Source organism: Beta vulgaris, chromosome 3 (genome assembly GCF_026745355.1).
Source record: "Beta vulgaris subsp. vulgaris cultivar EL10 chromosome 3, EL10.2, whole genome shotgun sequence".
Lineage (NCBI taxonomy): Eukaryota > Viridiplantae > Streptophyta > Magnoliopsida > Caryophyllales > Amaranthaceae > Beta > Beta vulgaris.
Window position 1 is genome coordinate 12,183,419 of NC_079204.1, and position 19,928 is coordinate 12,203,346.

Sequence of the window (19,928 nt, forward strand, 5' to 3'; positions counted from 1 at the left end):
GTCTGAATCCTCTATAGTTTTAATAAAACTCCACAAAGTAGAGTTGTATCTAAACTACACATTTAAAATCAAGGGTTCATATTGGTGGGAAGGGAAATAAGGGGGTAAACTTTGATGGTGGGTTTTGGATATATAATATATGAATCATTGATTTTTTTTTTATATTCAATGGTTGACATTTGTTCAAACTCTACCTTGTGGCCTGTGGGGTTCTTTATCAACTCTAGAAGATCCAAACACATAGAGTATCATCTTCTAGGAACTTAATTGCCTGAGAAAAGCTAGATACCTAAATTAGAGATTTAGATCTGCATATTTGTTTACATTTATGCGTTTAAATACAATTTGCTCTACATTACTTAAATTTCAGGAAATTTTTTTGGTTAAGATGGTCATTAACTTACTTCTAGAAATCAATATTTTAGATGACAATACCTTGTCTAGATAAGTTATTTTTGGGCAACTATTCTTTTCTAAAATATCGACATTATAATCGATTTGTACTTTATGACCAATCTAAATACTACTAATTGATATACACAATTGTGAAATATGTACAACCAATGAACAAGGTGTTGTATTGTGTTTTCTTTGAATCACACCCAAAATCAGTGATCCGTCCGCCTATCAGTATGAAAATATATGAATTGATATATACGGTTTATAGTATCAACGATTCTTTGACATATTTTACATACTTAAATTAGTTGGCTAACTCTCCGACTTGTAAGCGAGTCGTTAAAGTTTCTATCTTTTCAAAACTAAAAATAAAAAGTGACATTAATCATGTAAACTAATATTGAAAGATCTTTTGACATCCTTATAGATAACCCACCAAACAAGTAAATTTCTTTTACCACAAGATAATTTTTTCCATGCCAATCAAAAACAGGTAGTGTGTAAACAGTAAATTCATTGTTCACTATTGAGGATAGCTACTGTAACTAGGTAAGTAAGGCTATGTTCAGTTCACCTTATTTTTGCTTATTTCAGATCTAATCAGATCAGATCAGATCAGATCAGATCAGATCAGAAAAAATAAGTTCAGATCAGATCAGATCAGAAAAATAAGTTCAGATCAGATCAGATCAGATCAGATCAGACCAGATCAGATCAGATCAGATCAGATAGTTAGATCATATCATGCTTATATTTAAAAACTTATTATTATTAAATATCTTTCACTACATATTAATAAAAATTATAATAATTGAATATTAATAAAGTACTCATTGAGACGAATCAAACAAGACCCCACATGACTATATTTTTTCATATATTGAGAAAAATCTAAAAAATTATCTCTTATTGTGAATAGTGTCAAGATTCTAAGTGACAAAGATAAAAAAATACAAAGGGGGTATTATTATTTACTAGTACATTTGTTCAAAAGAATTATTATTATTGTTTGTTGTACTTATTAATTATTAATATTGGTAATTATTATTAATCTATTGTTACCATTATAAATGTCATTTGTTATATATATTAAGTTATTTTGTTGTTATTAAATAATAGAAAATTAAAAGCCACGTGTTAAGAACATAAGATTGACGCAAAAATAAGAAATATAAAATATGATATCTCAAATTCATGATAACGAAACTACTATGTTCGGATTACATTTCAAAATAAGCTAAGTGTGAGATACAAATTATAAATTTAGATTCGGTATACCTCTTCCTACCGAATTTCAAATCTCTCAGCTATTTGAAGTTGCACGATATTTTATTTATTTTTTTGCTCAAGTCATAGTTGTTTGTATATCTTGTTATATTTTATACGGAAAAAAAAGAGTTCAGTTTGCCGACATCTCAAGTGTGAAACTTTTTTTTAAGGGAAAGTGTGAAATTGTATAAGTGCTCTTATAAATAATGACTTGAGTTATATAATTATTTTTAGTAATAATAATAATTATGATTAATAATTATTGTTGTTCTTATAATAATGATAATAATAATTATTATTAATAATAAAAGTTGTATAAAAGTTGTAATAGAAATAAAATGATAATAATAGTAACACTATAAAGAATATCTTATAATGTATTGCATAATTATGATTTACAAAGTAATAATATAATAGTAATATATATATTTTAAAAGATAAGATCTTGTTGAAAAAATAAGTTCAGATCAGATCAGATCAGATCAGATCAGATCAGATCAGATCAGATCAGAAAAAATAAGTTCAGATCAGATCAGATCAGAAAAAATAAGTTCAGATCAGATCAGATCAGAAAAAATAAGTTCAGATCAGATCAGATCAGATCAGATAAGTTCAGATCAGAAAATTTCAGGTGAACTGAACATAGCCTAAGTCCTAGAAAGTTGAAGAAGAATAAAATGCAAAAAATTTCCTTCTTTTTGTCAATCTATATCACTCTCTTCAGTCTTCTCTAACCCACAGACCCACTCAAACCAAAAATCATCATGAAACACCCTCTGCACCCAGCACTCCAAAAAAGCATTTCTTCTCATACAACTATTTCTATTTCTCATCATCATCATCATAATCAAATTTTTTCATCCCTTAAATTTACCATCTTTCACATCTCTTCTTCCTCATCCAAATTTCCCATAACCCAAAAACCATGAAACTCTCTTTTTCTCTTCTTCTTCTTCTTCTTCTCCCTTCTTTCAAAAAATCCCCTGTTTTCCTCTGTTTTTTCTTCACCATTTCTCCATTACTTGTTCAAGCATCACCACCTCCATTAATCCCAATTCAAGTTTTCTCTCTCCTCTCTCTAAAATCATCACTAAATGACCCACAAAATTCCCTCCAATCTTGGAATCCTACCCAAATTTTATCCAATTCTTCCCCTCTTTGGTGTTCTTGGTCTGGCATAAAATGTGCCCAAAACACCTCCTTAATCATCTCTCTTGACCTCTCTTCCCGCAATCTCTCCGGTGAAATTCCGCCGGAAATCCGCCATTTATCATCTCTTAAAAACTTAAACTTAAGCAAAAATTCATTTGAGGGTAATTTACCCACCTCCATTTTTGAATTATCTGAGCTCAGAATCCTTGATATTAGTCATAACAATTATAATTCCACTTTCCCAGATGGAATTTCCAAGCTTAAGTTTCTTAGACATCTCAACTGTTATAGTAACAGCTTCATTGGCTCTTTACCATTAGACTTGACCGGAAACCAGAATCTTGAGTACTTAAACCTTGGTGGGAGCTACTTTATTGGCAGTATTCCGGCAGAATATGGCGGTTTTCCGAGGCTTAATTTCCTGTATTTAGCAGGAAATATGCTAAATGGTTCAATTCCATCAGAATTTGGTTTATTGACCCAACTTCAGCATGTTGAGATGGGGTATAACAATTTTGATGGATATATCCCAAAAGAGTTGGGTATGTTGTCCAATCTTGAATATTTGGACATCTCAAATTGTAGCTTATCTGGGATTGTACCCCAAGAAATTGGGAACTTAACAAGCTTAGCTACATTGTTGTTGTTTTCCAATAATATTTCTGGTGTGATTCCTTCTAGTTTTTCTAACTTGAAAGGATTACAAGTTTTTGATTTATCAAATAACAAGCTTTCTGGTTCAATTCCAGAGGGAATTTCAGAGCTAAAGAAGCTGAGTTTTTTGAGTTTGTTATGTAATGAGCTAAGTGGGAATGTTCCAGAAGGTGTTGGTGATCTTCCTTTGCTTGAGTTTCTTCTTCTTTGGAACAATGCACTTAATGGGTCATTGCCTTCTAGGCTTGGAACCAATGGGAGGCTTCAGAAACTCGACGTTTCGTCGAATCGCTTGACGGGTTTTTTGCCTGAACAACTTTGCTCCGGCAACACCTTGGAGAAGCTGATTCTGTTCAATAATGGATTCAGTGGTGAGTTACCAAGATCACTTGTGAATTGCTCTTCATTGCTGAGGGTAAGAATTGAGAATAATATGTTTAATGGGAGTATCCCATTTGGGTTTGGTCAATTGCCTAATCTTACTTTTATGGATGTTAGTAAAAATAATTTTAGTGGGAAGATTCCTAGTGATCTTGGGATTGCACCCAAATTGAGTAATTTGAATGTTTCTGAGAATTTTTTTGGGAGTGAATTGCCTGATGGGATTTGGGGAGGTCCTAGTTTGCAAATATTTTCTGCATCTTTTAGTGGGATTTCTGGGAAAATCCCAGATTTTAAAGGGTGCAAAAGTGTATACCAAATTGAAATGGAAGGGAATTCTTTGAATGGTCCAATACCTTGGGATATAGGACATTGTGAGAAGTTAATTGCATTGAATTTGAAGAAGAATATGTTAACAGGAATTATTCCTTGGGAAATTTCTACTCTTCCTTCTATTAATGTGGTTGATCTCTCTTATAATAATCTTAGTGGTAGTATTCCTTCAAACTTTGATAATTGTGGCACTTTGGAGATTTTTAATGTCTCATTTAACCGTTTGACTGGGGCAATTCCCTCTTCTGGGTCCATATTCCCTAATTTACACCCATCATCATTTATGGGTAATGAGGGTTTGTGTGGTAATATGCTCGGAAAACCGTGTGTGCCGGGTTCTCCGGTGGCCGGAGCAGCGGATGCCTCGGATAAGGAGCCTAGGAAGACAGCAGGGGCCATTGTTTGGATCATGGCTGCAGCATTTGGTGTTGGCCTATTTGTTTTGATTGCTGGTAGTAGGTGCTTCCATGCAAATTATAGCCGTAAGTTTTCAGAGGGAAAGGAAATTGGTCCTTGGAAGTTGACTGCCTTCCAACGGTTGAACTTCACGGCTGATGATGTGTTAGAGTGCTTGGCGATGAGCGACAAGATCATCGGAATGGGGGCCACCGGGACTGTGTATAGGGCGGAGATGCCTAGTGGCGACATCATAGCGATCAAGAAGTTGTGGGGGAAGCAAAAGGAGACGTTGAGGAGGAGAAAAGGGGTGCTTGCGGAGGTGGAAGTGTTGGGCAATGTAAGGCATAGGAATATTGTAAGGTTGTTAGGGTGTTGTAGTAATAAAGAAAGCACATTGTTACTCTATGAATACATGCCTAATGGGAGCTTAGATGATTTGTTGCATGGCAAGAATAAAGGAGAGAATTTGGTAGCAGATTGGCTTACTAGGTACAAGATCGCCTTTGGTGTGGCTCAAGGCATCTCTTACCTACACCACGATTGCGATCCAGTTATTGTTCATCGTGATCTTAAACCTAGTAATATCCTCTTGGATGCCGAAATGGAGGCAAGAGTTGCGGATTTTGGGGTGGCTAAGCTCATAGAAAGCGATGAGTCTATGTCCGTCATTGCTGGATCATACGGTTACATTGCGCCTGGTATATTTTTCCTCCTCCACACTTTAACACAAATTCTGAATTTTTTTTATCGTATATGGATTACATGAACTAAAACTCTCTAGGGAAAGCGCCACGTGGCACAATTTCTTGCTTATGAACGCCTTTTAATATATTTGTATAGATATAATCCTAATAATGATCTGACTACTAAGATTTAGAATCTATTTAACAATATTATTGAACTAATAACATATTTGAAAATGACTTATACCAACATTAATTCTACGTGTATGCATGTGGTCCTGCATATTGTACTATATGTGCTATATTTATTCAAACATTTGGAAGCATGCTTCTTTTGTTCAATCTTTAGTGAAAGACGAAAATTGAAGCTATCCATATAATTGGAATTTTGGAATATACTTCGTGTGTACGTTGAGTCCAAATGATGTTGATTTATGAAACAAGTAAAGGTGTAGTGTGAACATCAAAAATACCTTAGTGTCAGTGAACTCAGTAGCTCAGTAAGAGAGTGTTATTAAGCTTCAGTGGTTCACCCATCTTTTAGTGCCATTCCATATTTAGCAGTACTAGTGTTTCTTTCTACTGTTACGCGTGATGCTACTTTTTCTCCCTTTTTTTGTTTCAAAATCATTTATATTTGGACCCACTAACAAATTTGTCAAACACTTGGTTTGTAATGTTCTTTGGTGCATTATATTCATTGACTCATTTTAAGTACTTTTTTTTCTTTCTTAATAGAAGTATGTTAATGTCATGGTTAAGGTTGAAAAAAGCTGTCTTCTTGTTTGTATTCACTTAGCTAAAGAAACCCCACCTCAACTAAAAGTATTAAGGTGAATTAAATTAACATTAAGTAAAAGTTTTGTTACCCCTTTTTTCTCTCTTTTAAGGATAGTTCGATAATAGTGATATAGATTGTATGATGAATTTGAAATTACTGATATTAATTACGTCTATTTTGAACGTTAGTTGACAACAAATCATATTTTTATATTTAGCTTCTAGTGAAACTAAAGGCAAATCTATAACGAACAAGCTCTTATGTTTAACATTTTGGTTACAGAGTATGCTTATACATTACAAGTCGATGAGAAGAGCGACATCTACAGTTACGGGGTGTTGCTACTAGAGATTTTGTGTGGAAAAAGATCAGTAGACTCAGAATTTGGTGAAGGAAATAGCGTGGTAGATTGGGTGCGCACGAAAATAAAGATGAAGAATGGAATCCATGATATCTTAGACAAAAATGCAGGGTCATCTTGTACATCAGTAAGGGAAGAAATGATGCTAGTGCTTAAAGTGGCATTACTTTGTACTAGTCGCAACCCTGCAGACAGGCCATCCATGAGAGATGTTATAACAATGTTGCAAGAAGCTAAGCCTAAGAGAAAATCTCCTACTTTAGCAAGAGGTGAAAGTGGTGATCATGTTATAGAAATCAATGGTTGTGATGATCATGACAAGAGTGATGTAGCTACTTTAGGAGAAAAAAAGTAGGGAAAATTATGTTAATAGTAGTACTAATCTTTTCTCTATTTGAGATTTTCCTCTTCTTTTTTTTTTCGTGTTTTTGTTTTTTATGATTCAAATTGTGGGGGTGGGTATAGAAATAGTTTTATGAAGTGAAATTTGATGGAAATTAGAAGCAATGATTTCATCACTACTAATTATTAGAAAGTATTGTTTCATGTGGCCAAAAATAATGTGCTTTTTTTTGGAGATGATAATTATATTGCAGAATTTTCAAAAAGCAAGCATGCATCAAATATCAATTCATTGCAACTATAGAATTAGTCAAAAGAAATAATGAGGAGTTAGATAAAAAGGGTATTTCCTTTCGGTTCGAAAGATATGAAATCAAGTGCATGCTAGATATCTAGTCGTCGATAAGTCCGTGACCTTTGTCCTCTGGCTCAAAAGGCCGTGCGCGGAATCTACTACGACACTTGATGAAGGATTCGAGTCTTCGACGGGAGCTATAGCCAAAACTAGCTGGAAGTCATGAGAAATTGAGTAAGAGTTAAGGGTCCCAGCTATCCAAACAACCTTCGAGGGTCATCCAGGGCCTATGAAAGGCACATAGACTGTAAAATATAGGCGAGTAAGCCAAATTTGAAAGTTATAATTCAAGTCACTGTGTCGTTCTCTAGGTTTAGTGCCGGAATCAGACGAGGTTATATGGGAATATGGTTTGAGTTACTAGAGACGGTCTGCCATCATATGTGATATAAGAGTTGGTATAGTGACGTTTGGTGATACTGTTAAGGTACAAATGCTTCATCATGTACTAAAAATAACAATTTATGGAGATACTTTGCATCTAATGTATTAAACACCCGAATGACATTGTAGAGGAATATCAGTCGGCTGCCAAAATGTCCTTTCACAAGAATGGACATTGGATGATGCTGAAGAAAATTGAAAAACAAATGTTTGTTTAGGAGTCGTATCTATTAATTGATAAGTCGGTTTTTAGTTGCATATAGGTAGGTATTAAGTCTCATTTTCATGAAGTTTTTAGTGCATCTTAGATCTAATTGCATGATTTCAGCATTCTTTTGAACCATTGTGTTTTTTTGAGATACTTTCGGCTCTTTTATGTGATTTTTAGGTTCTTGAGGCCGATTGTGACTAAGAGAAGCAAATATGGTTCATAGATGGTCTACTTTTGACGATTTCCGGATGCGGGAAGATTGAGTGCTTTGGGGTTGAAGGAATGATGATATTGAAGAATACTTTATTTGCGGGACCAAGCAGAATTTCACTTGCAGACGCACCAAGGCGCACACCCAAGCAGAATCTCGCTTGGCACGCACCAAGGCGCACGTCCAAGTGAGATTCCGCTTGCCCGTGCACTATTGCAAACTAAAGCATCAAAAACCGTCCATTTTGCGTGCACGCCCAAGCAGAATTATGCTTGCCCGTGTATTGTGTTGCACGCCCGTGCAACTTCTCGCTTGCCCGTGCACACTGCTACCCGACTATTTTCGCGACTTCTAATTACTTCCTCCATTCCAAATTAGATGTTACACTTTCTATTTTAAGAAGTTTCAAATTAGATGTTACACTTTCATTTTGGGTAATAATTTATCTCTATCTCTCTCCTATCACTTGGGAGCCTTTTGTTTTCTTTCTCTATCTCTCTCCTCTCCAAAAATTGTCTAGGAGTCTGTAATTTTAAAAGTGTAACATCTAAAAAGAAACGGAGGAAGTATTTTCTTTTCTAGTTTATGTAAGCAATATTAGGTTTTATCAAACATACTTTTGGGCAGTTTTTCATTATGAAAAAATAGAGTATTACCTTTTATAGAGCTTTTGAGACGAAACTCCATTATTGAACCTTGAATTCTACAAGTTTGATCCATTCAAGTAAAGACTAAGTTTTTCTAATCTCCTCTTTTCCTTTATTATTATTATGTCTTTCAATTTATTTATTAATTGTTTTGTTATTTCAATTATGAGTGAGTAGTTTTATAATCTAGGGTTAAGTTGAACCCTAGTAATGATTAATACATGAATCTCTCCTATAATCCCAATTTGATGTGATTAATTATTCTTGTTTGATTGAATTGTGCTTATTTTCATTATCATACTAGGGATAGATGATTTTGAATTGATTTCTTATGTCTTGTTTTCAATGGGAATTGAATCTAGATGGATTTGTTGATTCAATCAAGAGTATGAATATTTCTATGGGAATAAGTAGATAGGATTACTAGGAATTTATTTGCGATGCCATGTTTAATGTCTCTTTCTTGCATGATTCCATGGGAATAAGTTTGATTGCTTGTTTAGAGTAGCCATAGGTACTCGGGAGAGATCTTTGGTAGTTATACTCCTTTTGAATCATTGATTATGTTTGTTGGGATGAGAATTATTCATGTATTATTCGTGCTAGTGGGGATACTTAATTCTAAATGTATTTATTGATTGGTTATACCTTGTGTGTTCTTAGTAGTTGTCATAATTTAGCATTGTTATTAGTTTAACACCTTTTTCATCATTGTTGTCACTTGTTTAGTTAAATTGAGTCGAAATATATACCTAGTGTTTGATACCGTTTGTCTCTGTGGATTCGACCTTGACTTGCCCTGCTACATAGTTAGGAGGTTAGTTAGGAAATTATTTTTGTTAGGTGCGCGACACGCCTATCAATAATATCACACGATGATAACAAAAAAGGTGTAACATCATAAATCACACTTCATCTGACATTGGTACATATCATTCTTTATAGAAATTGACATCATTCTTCCAAAACTTGGCCTTTCAAGACCCATGATACAAAAAATTTCAGCCTCGCCACTTTGGGGGCTGATGTATGTATATGTAACATGCAAGAGAAGACAACCTCTTGATATAATTAAGAGACGTTCAACATGGGAAACATTAAAGTTGTCTCCTTGTTTTTGAAGAATTTCATAAGATGTTGTTTACAGTTCTTCTGGTCTTCCTCTGGCTCCTTAGTTGCTTGTAAAATATGTACTACCAGGCTTTTCTCATAAGCCTGTACAGAGAAAAATTTGAATTATTGGACGAAATTTTGCACTCTAATTAGAGCATGAAACTAATATATATTTGCTTTTACAATAAAATTCTCAATATTGCAAATAACAGTACATTAATGTTATCATGCCATATAGTTTAAAACTATGTTATTCAAACTCTTCGTTTTAACTCGTGTCCACTTTAATATCACTAAAGACAACTTGACACTTCATGATCATGATACCCACGTCCAACCTGAATACACATATCCGAGTAACATAGGTGCAAAGACAACTGCTAAAAGTTTCAGTGGCTAAATGTGATGTAATTAAAACTGTTACTCCATAATCCAATTTAACTAGACCATACCTCTAGGGACATAACAGTTGAAATCTCCTTATCCAATTCTTGCAAGCATTCCATGTTTTGTTTAACAGTTTGCGTAAGTTCCCTTAGCATTTCACTTGCGCTTTCAGCCTGCAGTCATGCACATATTTAACCAACAAAAAGATATTCAGCCCAAAAAATGATGTGCACATAACAGGAAACTGAGGTGATTAATTTAGATGAAAGTTAACCTGTAATTGGAGATTTATGATGGTTTCCTCGATATTTTCCGTGAGTTCCAAGGCTACTTTCATGGCATTATATACAGGTACTGTATCTGCCTGTATACAAGAAGACAAATGATATGATTTTTTCTAATTGAAAAAGAAATAAACAAAAAATGGTCCTTTATTCGTTCTTGATGGGAAAAAAAGGCTATTTACATAAGGCAAAAGCTAACAAGCACTCTTGGAGCGTTAAATAAGATAACTAAAAATGTAAATATTAAATTAATCTAAACATTAATTATACCGATGGACACGTGATTTTGTATTTCAAGATTTATACTCTGGAATATATTTAGTTCTTATCCAAATGCTCCGAGAAGTCCGTTATTTGTAAAAGTTGGGTCGAACAAATAACAAGTTACTCCTAAATATTTAATTAGAGGTTTAAATTTTGTGAAGTCACATTGTTTTAGAGCTCCAATACATTATTTTGAAAAATATAATTATAAAAAAGATTGTAAAGCTTATTAGGAAAAGTTAATTATAATTGCAACCAAAGGAGATGTAGTTGTTTATATTGATTCAAACTCACCATTGCACCATCAACTAATGGAAGTTTTGTAGAGTAAGCAGAGAGCTTCCTAGTAACTCTACCAACAGCTTCACAATTTTTTTTCTCCAACTTCTCCCACTCATTGAGAAGCTCAATTTGTGGGCTTACAATTTGAAGAAACTTTACTTTTTGCTTTAGCCTTTCCACTTTCATCCTCTTTTCTGCAATTGCATATCTCATTTTGTATAATTTTAACCACACACCAAACACTTTCTCCTGTCAAATGTAACATGAAAAACAACGTAAATATAAATTTTAAATTTTGAACAAAAAAATTAGTTTAGAAAAGTAACAAACGATGATAACACCCTGTTTCTTTCACTATTGAAGTGGTTTTATGATGTAATTTAGATCCCCATCTCATTTGCACCTCATCTTGTGTCTCAAAAAATCTCGTTTTTGCTCAGTATAACATAATTCGCTATATAATTTATTTTTTTCAATTCGTAATTCGTCCAAGATGGGTCAAAAATAGGCGAACATCGACCCTAATTCGCTTTTTACGAATCGCAGTTCGCGAGTAGATTAGGAAATTATGTTACATTGATTTTGCCTCATCACAATGTTTTGAGTCGCTTCGTACTCCCTCTGCTTTTTTTTTTCTACTTAGCTACATTTTTGTTTTCACTAGTTTTTAGAAGATGTTACTTTCAATCTCTTTTGGTGTACCTTTTACCGCTTTATCATCAAATGAGATGGGGAAACATTACTTTTTGAAGGGAAAAGTACAAAGCATAATAAAAAAAGTGATCTCGTGATAAAGAAATTTAAAACGATGTAGCAAGTAAAAAAAACAACTTTAAAGAAAATGTAGCAAGTAAAAAAAAGCTAGGAAGTATTTTGTCAATATATAGGACCTCTTTTTTCAATTCCTTTTTTTGTCTCCAAATTGATTGTCCTTTTCTTTTCTTTGATTCACACTCTTTCCGTCCCTATCCTCTACTGGTCTTTTATTCCGGATTTTGTAAGAAGCGGATTACATTTAAGTCGAAATCAAAGAGCTAAATCCTTAAAAAGAAGTGTAAAATTAACTATCACAAAAAGCTTTATATACCTCTCTGCAGAAAATGGGAAGATATAATTAGTTGAAAACTCCTGTAATGCAGTTACATAAACTTGATTAGTTTGTTAATTTGTATATTCGAGGATCCAAATTTAGACTATATACTATGAATTATATTGTTTTTTGTTTTAATACAAACTAAGACAATATGACCATTATTGTATATAGTTAAGCTAATTTGCTTAAGTTGGTCAAGCTATATCTAGAAAAGAAGATATGTTTTTGTTATCCTTCTTGGATTGGGTTAGTTTGTGGCCCATGTTTGAACTGGTTCAGCAACCATATTGGGTCCGTCGCGAGCCTTATGTTGGTTCAGCAACCATATTGGGTCCATCGCGAGCCTTAAGTTCGTCAAGCTATATCTAGTTAATTTTCTAGTTTTAAAATTTTCACTTAGAAAGATCAAGCTAATCGATTTGGGCCTTATATAGGTTAGTTTCTAAGAAGATAGAAGCGGAAACATCAATTACTATCTTAGTTATAGATGATAAGTCTCTAAGGCCTAAACTAATGGACATTGCTACATCTACCCACCGGGTAGACTACCCGCTACTAATAGATAAAGTCTAGTTGAATTCTACTATCGTAATTACCACAACCTTATATTATGGGGTGGGTAGTCTACCCGGTGGGTTAACCAAGTTTTTCCTAAACTAATACTCTATACCTATTTAAGAAATACGTTCATGCTTAGCCTCCAAGGTGGCCTACATCAAAACCTTCATACATATATAGATGATAATGTAATAGCAAAAAAGAACCAACTGACCTCTGCTTTCCTCTTAACTTTAGCCATAGCAACCTCAGCTTTAGCATTAACAAACCTCCATTGAAGCAACCTATTATGCATAATCTTGTATTGATGAAACTCTTCCTCCTGCACTGTAGATACCTTCTTTTGCTTATTGAAGTACTTCAAAACCCCACTAACACCTTTCACCTTCGGAGAATCTGGTGCCAAGGGTGGAACGGAATATGGGCGGCGGGGTGACCGTGCCCATGCAGACGGTGAACTGATCGATGACCTTCCAACCACCTTCGCCAACGTGTTATGAGAACTCGACCTAATAAGCTTAGTGACACTACTCTGGCTCAAAGTGTGAACATCTTCATTGCTATCTAAGCTTTTTCTCTGCGGACTGCACAATATTTTGGATATGGGGATGTTGTAGCTTTCCTCTTCTTTATCCTCCTTAGAAGTGCTCCTAGACTTGGTTGTTGACCTCGACCGATGAAAAGAGGGTCGAGGGGATGTGGTGGCGGACCTTGAGACACGACTTAACGACTGTTGAGGAGAGGTGGATACAAGAGAACGGATTTCTTGAAGAGAAACAGATGAGACCCGACTAGAAGAACGATGAGGGGATATCCCACGAGACTCTGAGAGAGAACTGGTTGATGTACCACTACTACTACGACTCAAGCGCGGCGAGCGAGGGATGGCAGCAGATTGAGGACGACGAGCTTTGGAGTTAGTAGTGATGGGAGTGCTGGTATCCATCTTGAGGTGTCTCTGGAGATTATTAAGATGTTTTGTAGAACATGAAGCCTTTATATGATATGCAATGACACCAAAAAACCATAGTGGTAGGAGTGTTGCATGCAAAAGAGGAGTTGCGAACACGTTCAGGCAACAATTAAACGAGACGGCAGAGTCCATAAGCTTCAAAACTGTCACTTTCATCATTTGTGTCAAGGTTACCACTACGACAGAATTGTCAATTTATACTTCAAGTACAACTGGCAGTTAACCTGTCACACTTCACCAGCAAGATGACTACTTCCTTCGAAAGACCAGGAAATTTTTTTCAAGAGGAAAGACAAAACTATTAAGAAAGTACTCAGAAGTTAATTTGACAAAGGCCTAAGACCAACCAACAAATACACTCAGTTTACGTTGATTTTCACATACAGACACAGTTAACTTTCACAGTCTATAAGACACTTTAGAGCATCATATGGACTATGGAGTATTCATCAATGTATTGCTAAAAATTGTAAAATTGAGATTTTGAAAACAAAGATGAATCTTGCAAAATCTCACTTGTTAAATTTTACCTGAAAACTCATCTGTGTAAATTAATGCAGGACAGAGGAAGTGACATCTAAACAAAGACTTGTCAAGCAATCGACCAACTCGCTTCCATACAGGTGCTAAATCAGTATTGCATACCCACCTGGCTTAGATTATAGATGAGAGATGAAGTGAAAACTAGGTTCTTAATATCCAAACTCAACATGGGCAAATTACAATGTTACTGCAATTACTTAAAAACAGTATCTTTTATAGCTTCTGCAGGGGGCTAACAACAAAGATAAAATCTACTTCCCATGCAACATTTGCAAATGAAAGAAGCTGAAAATACAAACAAAAGCTCAAGTCATGTTTTACTGCATCCAACTTCTAATCACTACAAGGCAAATCATCTACCACGAACCCTGAGCACCAGCAGTAGGATTTTTGAAAGCAGCAAACTCCCAGTATGTCTTCAACGAGTAGGGTGGGGAGATTGCCACACCACTTTCAGTGATCTTCGCAATCTGATAATCACAAATAAGAATTAGATAACGGACATACTCTGCAAAGGGTTAGAAACAGAAAATTTCAATTATGCAGCGTTTAGAAACAGTTCCTTTAGGAGGACGACAAAGATAAGGTATAACCAGGTCTGTTGCAATCATATATATAAACCGTCACACATTGCTCACCATGATATCACACACATAAAGAGCACAATCCAACTCTTTTAAATCCTATTACTTCAGATCTCTGATCATCCATATATTTTCCAAAGCTTTCATTGACTTATATATCTTATATATTTTACTCGAAACCGTAAGGCTAGGTGAAAGACTTCAAGAAAAACCGCTCTCCTCAAACAAGGAAAGCGATTATCTCACCCACAAAATAGGCCTCATAAAAAAGATTTGAATTTCATATATCAGGGATCCTGAAGGATCTCATTAGTCTGCAGCACAGAGTTCTCATGTCACTAATACTAAGTGAACATGGAGCAGTTAGCTCCAGCACCTTCCAGGCGTAATGCAACAATGAGGCACCAGCAAAGACAATCAAACAAAACGTGCTCAGTTTGTTCCCAAAATAATAAAGAACCTTAAGAGAGCACGGTGTAGATAATGAACCTTTAACCACCCACAAGATTATCCTAAGCTAGTAAAAGGAAGTACATTCCCAGACTTCAGCTGCTCATGAAATAGAAGAGCAGATTTTGTACATGCTAAAGAAGGAATTACTCATCAAGTTAAATCATGACAGAGATAAAAGAGACCTGAAGTTTATTGACTGCAGAACGATCACGGTACAGAAGGACGCGCATGCACTTCTCTAGTAGCTTAACACCCTCTTCAAAGCTCATGTCCTCCCTCCATTCATCTCGAAGAATTGGCACCGCAAGGTGATTCCCAAATCCTGTAGCAACATGGTTGTCTTGGTAATGTACACCAATCATATTAACCTACACAACGCGCATACTTAACATCACGCTCTTCCAAAAATTCATATCAAGAAAAAGAAACTTATGTCCAACCAAAACTATTCTAACAGCAATTCAGTGTGCATGTAACTAAAGATAGAAGGACTCACCGTTCCAAGGTATTTCTGTCCATTTTTAACTCCACCAAGGACAAGAGAGTTCCACAGTGGGTTGAACTTGTTACGTCTATTATACATCACACGAGTTAGGTAGTTATGTACCTCCTTAGGGCCAAAGGAATTTCCATCATCCCACATGTTGTCATAAAGACTGCAAACATCAAGGACAAAGAAAAAGTAAGCAAATAGGAAAGAATAAAGCAAGTACAGTGCATCAACAACAGAAGAAACAAAAAGAGATTGGAGCAGACTTTTCGTCCAGCAAATCCTCATACACCTCTATCTTTGTCAATATCATAGTGTACGATTGTTAGCTTAAGGTATCAAATTGAGAGTGAATTTGGCTATCACTACTTGCTGGTGGAAAATTTCCGCACTTAGTTAAATATACTTACATGAGATCATCTAGGTAACGAAGAAGCTCCTGGAAGTCGCTCATTTCTCCACTAGCACCAATAAGAGAGTGCTTACCAATCCCCTTCAATCTTTCCACACTCTTGTAGCGCAGAGTGGAGCCATAGGAACCTTCATACACATCAATACTTTTATTATATAACTGCGGAATGCGAAATCATTTTTCACAAATAACAAAGCCCTTAAACTTTGTGCAATATGTAAAATGTTATTGAACAATAATCTAACAAGACAAAATCTGGATATTACGCCAATGCTAAGTTCACACCCATGAGTTTAATGAACATGGAAAATTTTGCTTGATACTCTTGCCCCATATAACCATTTACAATTCAAAAAGCTGTAACACATTGATAAGAACACTTTGCTGAAAAACTGGTGGTATAAACTCGGATATGAATTCCAAATATAGGCAAGAATACTGAAATCAACAGGATAAAATGATAATACGAGAATTCATGAAGGTCAAAAGATATAAAACTGAGGAAGAAGAGATGTCTGCCCTCTTTTCCAAAATATTTACAGACTTCCAAAGATGGCAAGAACAGCCCTTCATGACAAAACAGATAGTATAATCCAGTGGAAATGAAAAGACATCTAAAAGACAGTAAAATACAGACAAAGCCTAGATTCTATACTTCAATACTCCATTTGTACACTTTAACCTAGGAACATCTTCAGACTGTTACTTGGCACTGTTTTTTTCAGATCCATACTAAGCCTTGCACAACCATCATTGTGAAAAGAATTTCATGCATTTCAACAATAAGAAAAACCACAACCAACAAGTTCTGTACAATCCACTTCTCACTGACAAGTCGATAACTTGACCAATTCGACTTTCCAGCCTCCAATGTCACAGATGATCCAGATAAACACGCTTGTGAAGACTGCCAGCGGTTTCTAATTTCCACTCAGCAAAACATAGAGTGCCACAACATTGACAATAACTATCGCTAAGATGGACCAGAGATGGATCAGACATACAATAACACTCACCACCAAAATAACTCCTTAAAACTGCTTTATTGGCACAATCTTGGGATTCACGAATATAAAGTAACTTAGGTGTCTTTGATTAAAGAAAATATTTGTTGATCAGGAATAAAAGAAGTGCTACAAGAAAAAAAAATCCAAATCCTCTCAAAAATATGGAAAAAATGGATGGGGGTTTCAAAGAAACAACAGATAAGAGCTACAGAAAGAAGCCAGAAGATCAATCAGGAAAGATTCTTAGACAGCCATGAAAGAAGCAGACACTATAAAGTGCCAGCAACAAGATCTTTTGACATCAAGGTACTAATTATGATTTGATATTCTCTAATAACTAAAAGGGGGAGTGGAAGCATGAGATAGTAAGACTTTAAAATCTAAATTCACACATGATAACATGAAATGCCAAAAACTCTTTAACCACTTCTTACTTTCAAAGCACTGTATGCTCAAGTAACAACTTCAGTAGAGTTCATAGACAGTCAAATTGATGTAAAAGATATTGTAAGCTATACTCAATCAATAGCACTTTACTGAGAAGACCTATAGAGCAAGTGAAACTCTATGAATCACACATCGGGAAAATGCACAGAACAAATAAATCTAATAGCTAATTATTGGACAAGATAATATAGATGGCCATATATGTCCTCAGGATGGGTTATCTATGATCGAATAGCTATAGCCAATAGGTAGATATTTACAGTTCAATGACACAGCATAAGATTGGATTACTATCTGTTCAAACTACAAAAGGGTGCAATAAAAGAAGAAACAAATATATATTACTTCCCTCTCATTCAAACTGCATCACAAGACAAAAGAAGTGAGTGACATCTTAAGTGGTTGGCGGTTGCAGCTTATAATGGGTTCACTTCTTGATATCCTTAGGGAAGAGGGGGAACTCTAAAGGTTACACAAAAATAGTTCTTTTTACTTTCTTTTGTGTGTGATGCTCTCAAGGACCGGAAAAGATAGCTTGAAAATCATATACATTTTTCTAATATGTTATTAGTCAAATTCACTATACAGAGCATAGTCGATAGCCTTTGCTTTCATTCTTAGTTGAGCAACCAGAGGATAGTGTTCTCCCAACTTTAAAAAATGAGACAATATCCATCCATGCTATTTACGCAAACAGATGGTCCAAGAAACATAGTCTTATATAGTTATATGTATGTATGTAAGCTAAAACATATTCTAAGGGGTTAGACCAACTTCCTCCAAGAGAAACATTTCCGCACCAACCACCAAACATATATCCTACTATATGTAAGATATGTGGAGGCTTACATGTAATAGCCTTACTCCTGACAAGTCACAAAATATAGCGTGACACGCTTCACACTCGACGAATTACAACCAAATAGAGCCTACATCTAATGACGCAAGAAAAACAATCTAACTTCCATTGAACAACACAATCTTTGCAAACATTATTACTAAAATAAACAACTAAAAAAAGGGGCAATAACAACAGCAGAAATACATATAAATTCAGACCTCCCATATCAGCAGCAATGAGAATTCCATCCTTATACTTGATACCAATAACAGATGTACCAGTCACATAAGGATACCTGTTTCATACCCATCATTTCATTCAATTAATGTACTATCAAAATGTGCTTCAAATTACAGTCTAAAAAATTAAGCATTAGCTCAACATAATCAACAATTATTCAAAAGTAAAAAAAAGAACATTTATTTCCTTAACCCTTATCAACCAAATCTCAAAAAACAAAATGAATCGAAAAAATAAACAGATCCTTTGATTATTACCTAAATTATTGATAAAATTGAGTGAACTGAACCCTAAGCATAAAATGATAATGGAAGAAAGAGAGGAGAAAAATTACTGAGTATGTTGAATGTCGTCGACGACTAGACTGCTGCTGCTCTTGGAATCCATGGAGTAAAGGCGATCTCTTTTGTTTTGTGTTGTGTGTTTTGTTCTTGTGTTGTGTGTGTATTTATCGATCTTCCTTTCTCAGGTTTCTTGCGAATTCGTTTTCCTCAAGAAACCAGCCATGAGGGTAGTCTATTTTATATTGGGACCAAAAGTAATACTTTTATTTTTCTATTTATTTTCTTTCCCTTTTTAGTTTTTTCCTTTTTGCAAAGGGCTTTGAACTTTAAAAAAAAATGGATTGGATTTACAATAACTTATAATATTTAAGAAATCATTTAATATTAGTTAATTTTTACTTGATATAATCAGCTTTTGTATGATATAATCAGCTTTTATGTAGTCAGCTTTTGTATGATTTTTCTAATATAATCAGTTTTTGTGTGAGAAAGTCAGTTTGGATGGACAATAAATTATTGTGAACTCGGCCCACCAAAGACATTTTGCTCACTAAACTTAATCGATGTGATTACATTTGTAAAAAAAATATAAAAGTGATATATTAATGACAGACTACAACCTACGAATAAATTGACTTGAAATCAAAGTGTCCACTTTCTTTACAATTTACGAAGTACTGTACTTAATTCAAAAATTAACTAAAAAATTATAATATTAGAAATCATAAATAAATTCAATAAATTTCTATTTTGTTCATAGAATTTAACTTTGAAAAGTTAAAAAAAAAAAACAAAAAAAATGGTGAGAGACTTAAGTGACAGAAAAACCAATCAAATTTTACAACTAAAAACAATTATACTTTGTTTGTCTAATGTTCAAACTTTGAATCTTATGTCGAAGAAAATTGAGTTTCTGTTTTGAAAAAAATTCAAACACGCATCGCGTGCAAAAAAGTCTAGTATTGATATATGTCAAAATGATATAGTGTACCTATGTATAATATAGTATATCTATTTTTGATATAGTGTATCTATTTTTGATATAGTCTATGTTTCTGTAATGCGTTTAAGTAAATATTTTCCTATAGGATATAGTGTACCTAGTTATGAT

At 34.5% G+C, this 19,928-nt stretch overlaps 3 protein-coding genes across 3 annotated transcripts; 1 reads left to right on the forward strand and 2 right to left on the reverse strand.

Annotated features, from left to right (window-relative positions):
- Nucleotides 1–2,389: 2,389 nt before the first annotated feature.
- LOC104906627 (leucine-rich repeat receptor-like protein kinase TDR) lies at nucleotides 2,390–6,947 on the forward strand. Its single transcript, XM_010695405.3, has 2 exons — nucleotides 2,390–5,285; nucleotides 6,334–6,947. The coding sequence occupies exons 1-2, from the start codon at nucleotides 2,594–2,596 to the stop codon at nucleotides 6,765–6,767; spliced, it is 3,126 nt and encodes a 1,041-aa protein (XP_010693707.1). The 5' UTR covers nucleotides 2,390–2,593; the 3' UTR covers nucleotides 6,768–6,947.
- Nucleotides 6,948–9,478: 2,531 nt separating this feature from the next.
- LOC104906628 (QWRF motif-containing protein 7) lies at nucleotides 9,479–14,082 on the reverse strand. The gene is made up of 5 exons (XM_010695406.3): nucleotides 12,758–14,082; nucleotides 10,905–11,141; nucleotides 10,337–10,426; nucleotides 10,128–10,235; nucleotides 9,479–9,777 (listed from the first exon to the last, which is right to left on the reverse strand). The coding sequence occupies exons 1-5, from the start codon at nucleotides 13,673–13,675 to the stop codon at nucleotides 9,634–9,636; spliced, it is 1,497 nt and encodes a 498-aa protein (XP_010693708.2). The 5' UTR covers nucleotides 13,676–14,082; the 3' UTR covers nucleotides 9,479–9,633.
- Nucleotides 14,083–14,189: 107 nt separating this feature from the next.
- Nucleotides 14,190–19,042, reverse strand: LOC104906629 (proteasome subunit beta type-4). Its single transcript, XM_010695407.4, has 6 exons — nucleotides 18,868–19,042; nucleotides 18,512–18,588; nucleotides 15,997–16,126; nucleotides 15,593–15,752; nucleotides 15,279–15,464; nucleotides 14,190–14,529 (listed from the first exon to the last, which is right to left on the reverse strand). Exons 1-6 carry the CDS (start codon nucleotides 18,918–18,920, stop codon nucleotides 14,416–14,418), a joined length of 720 nt encoding a protein of 239 aa, XP_010693709.1. The 5' UTR covers nucleotides 18,921–19,042; the 3' UTR covers nucleotides 14,190–14,415.
- Between the last annotated feature and the right edge of the window lie 886 nt (nucleotides 19,043–19,928).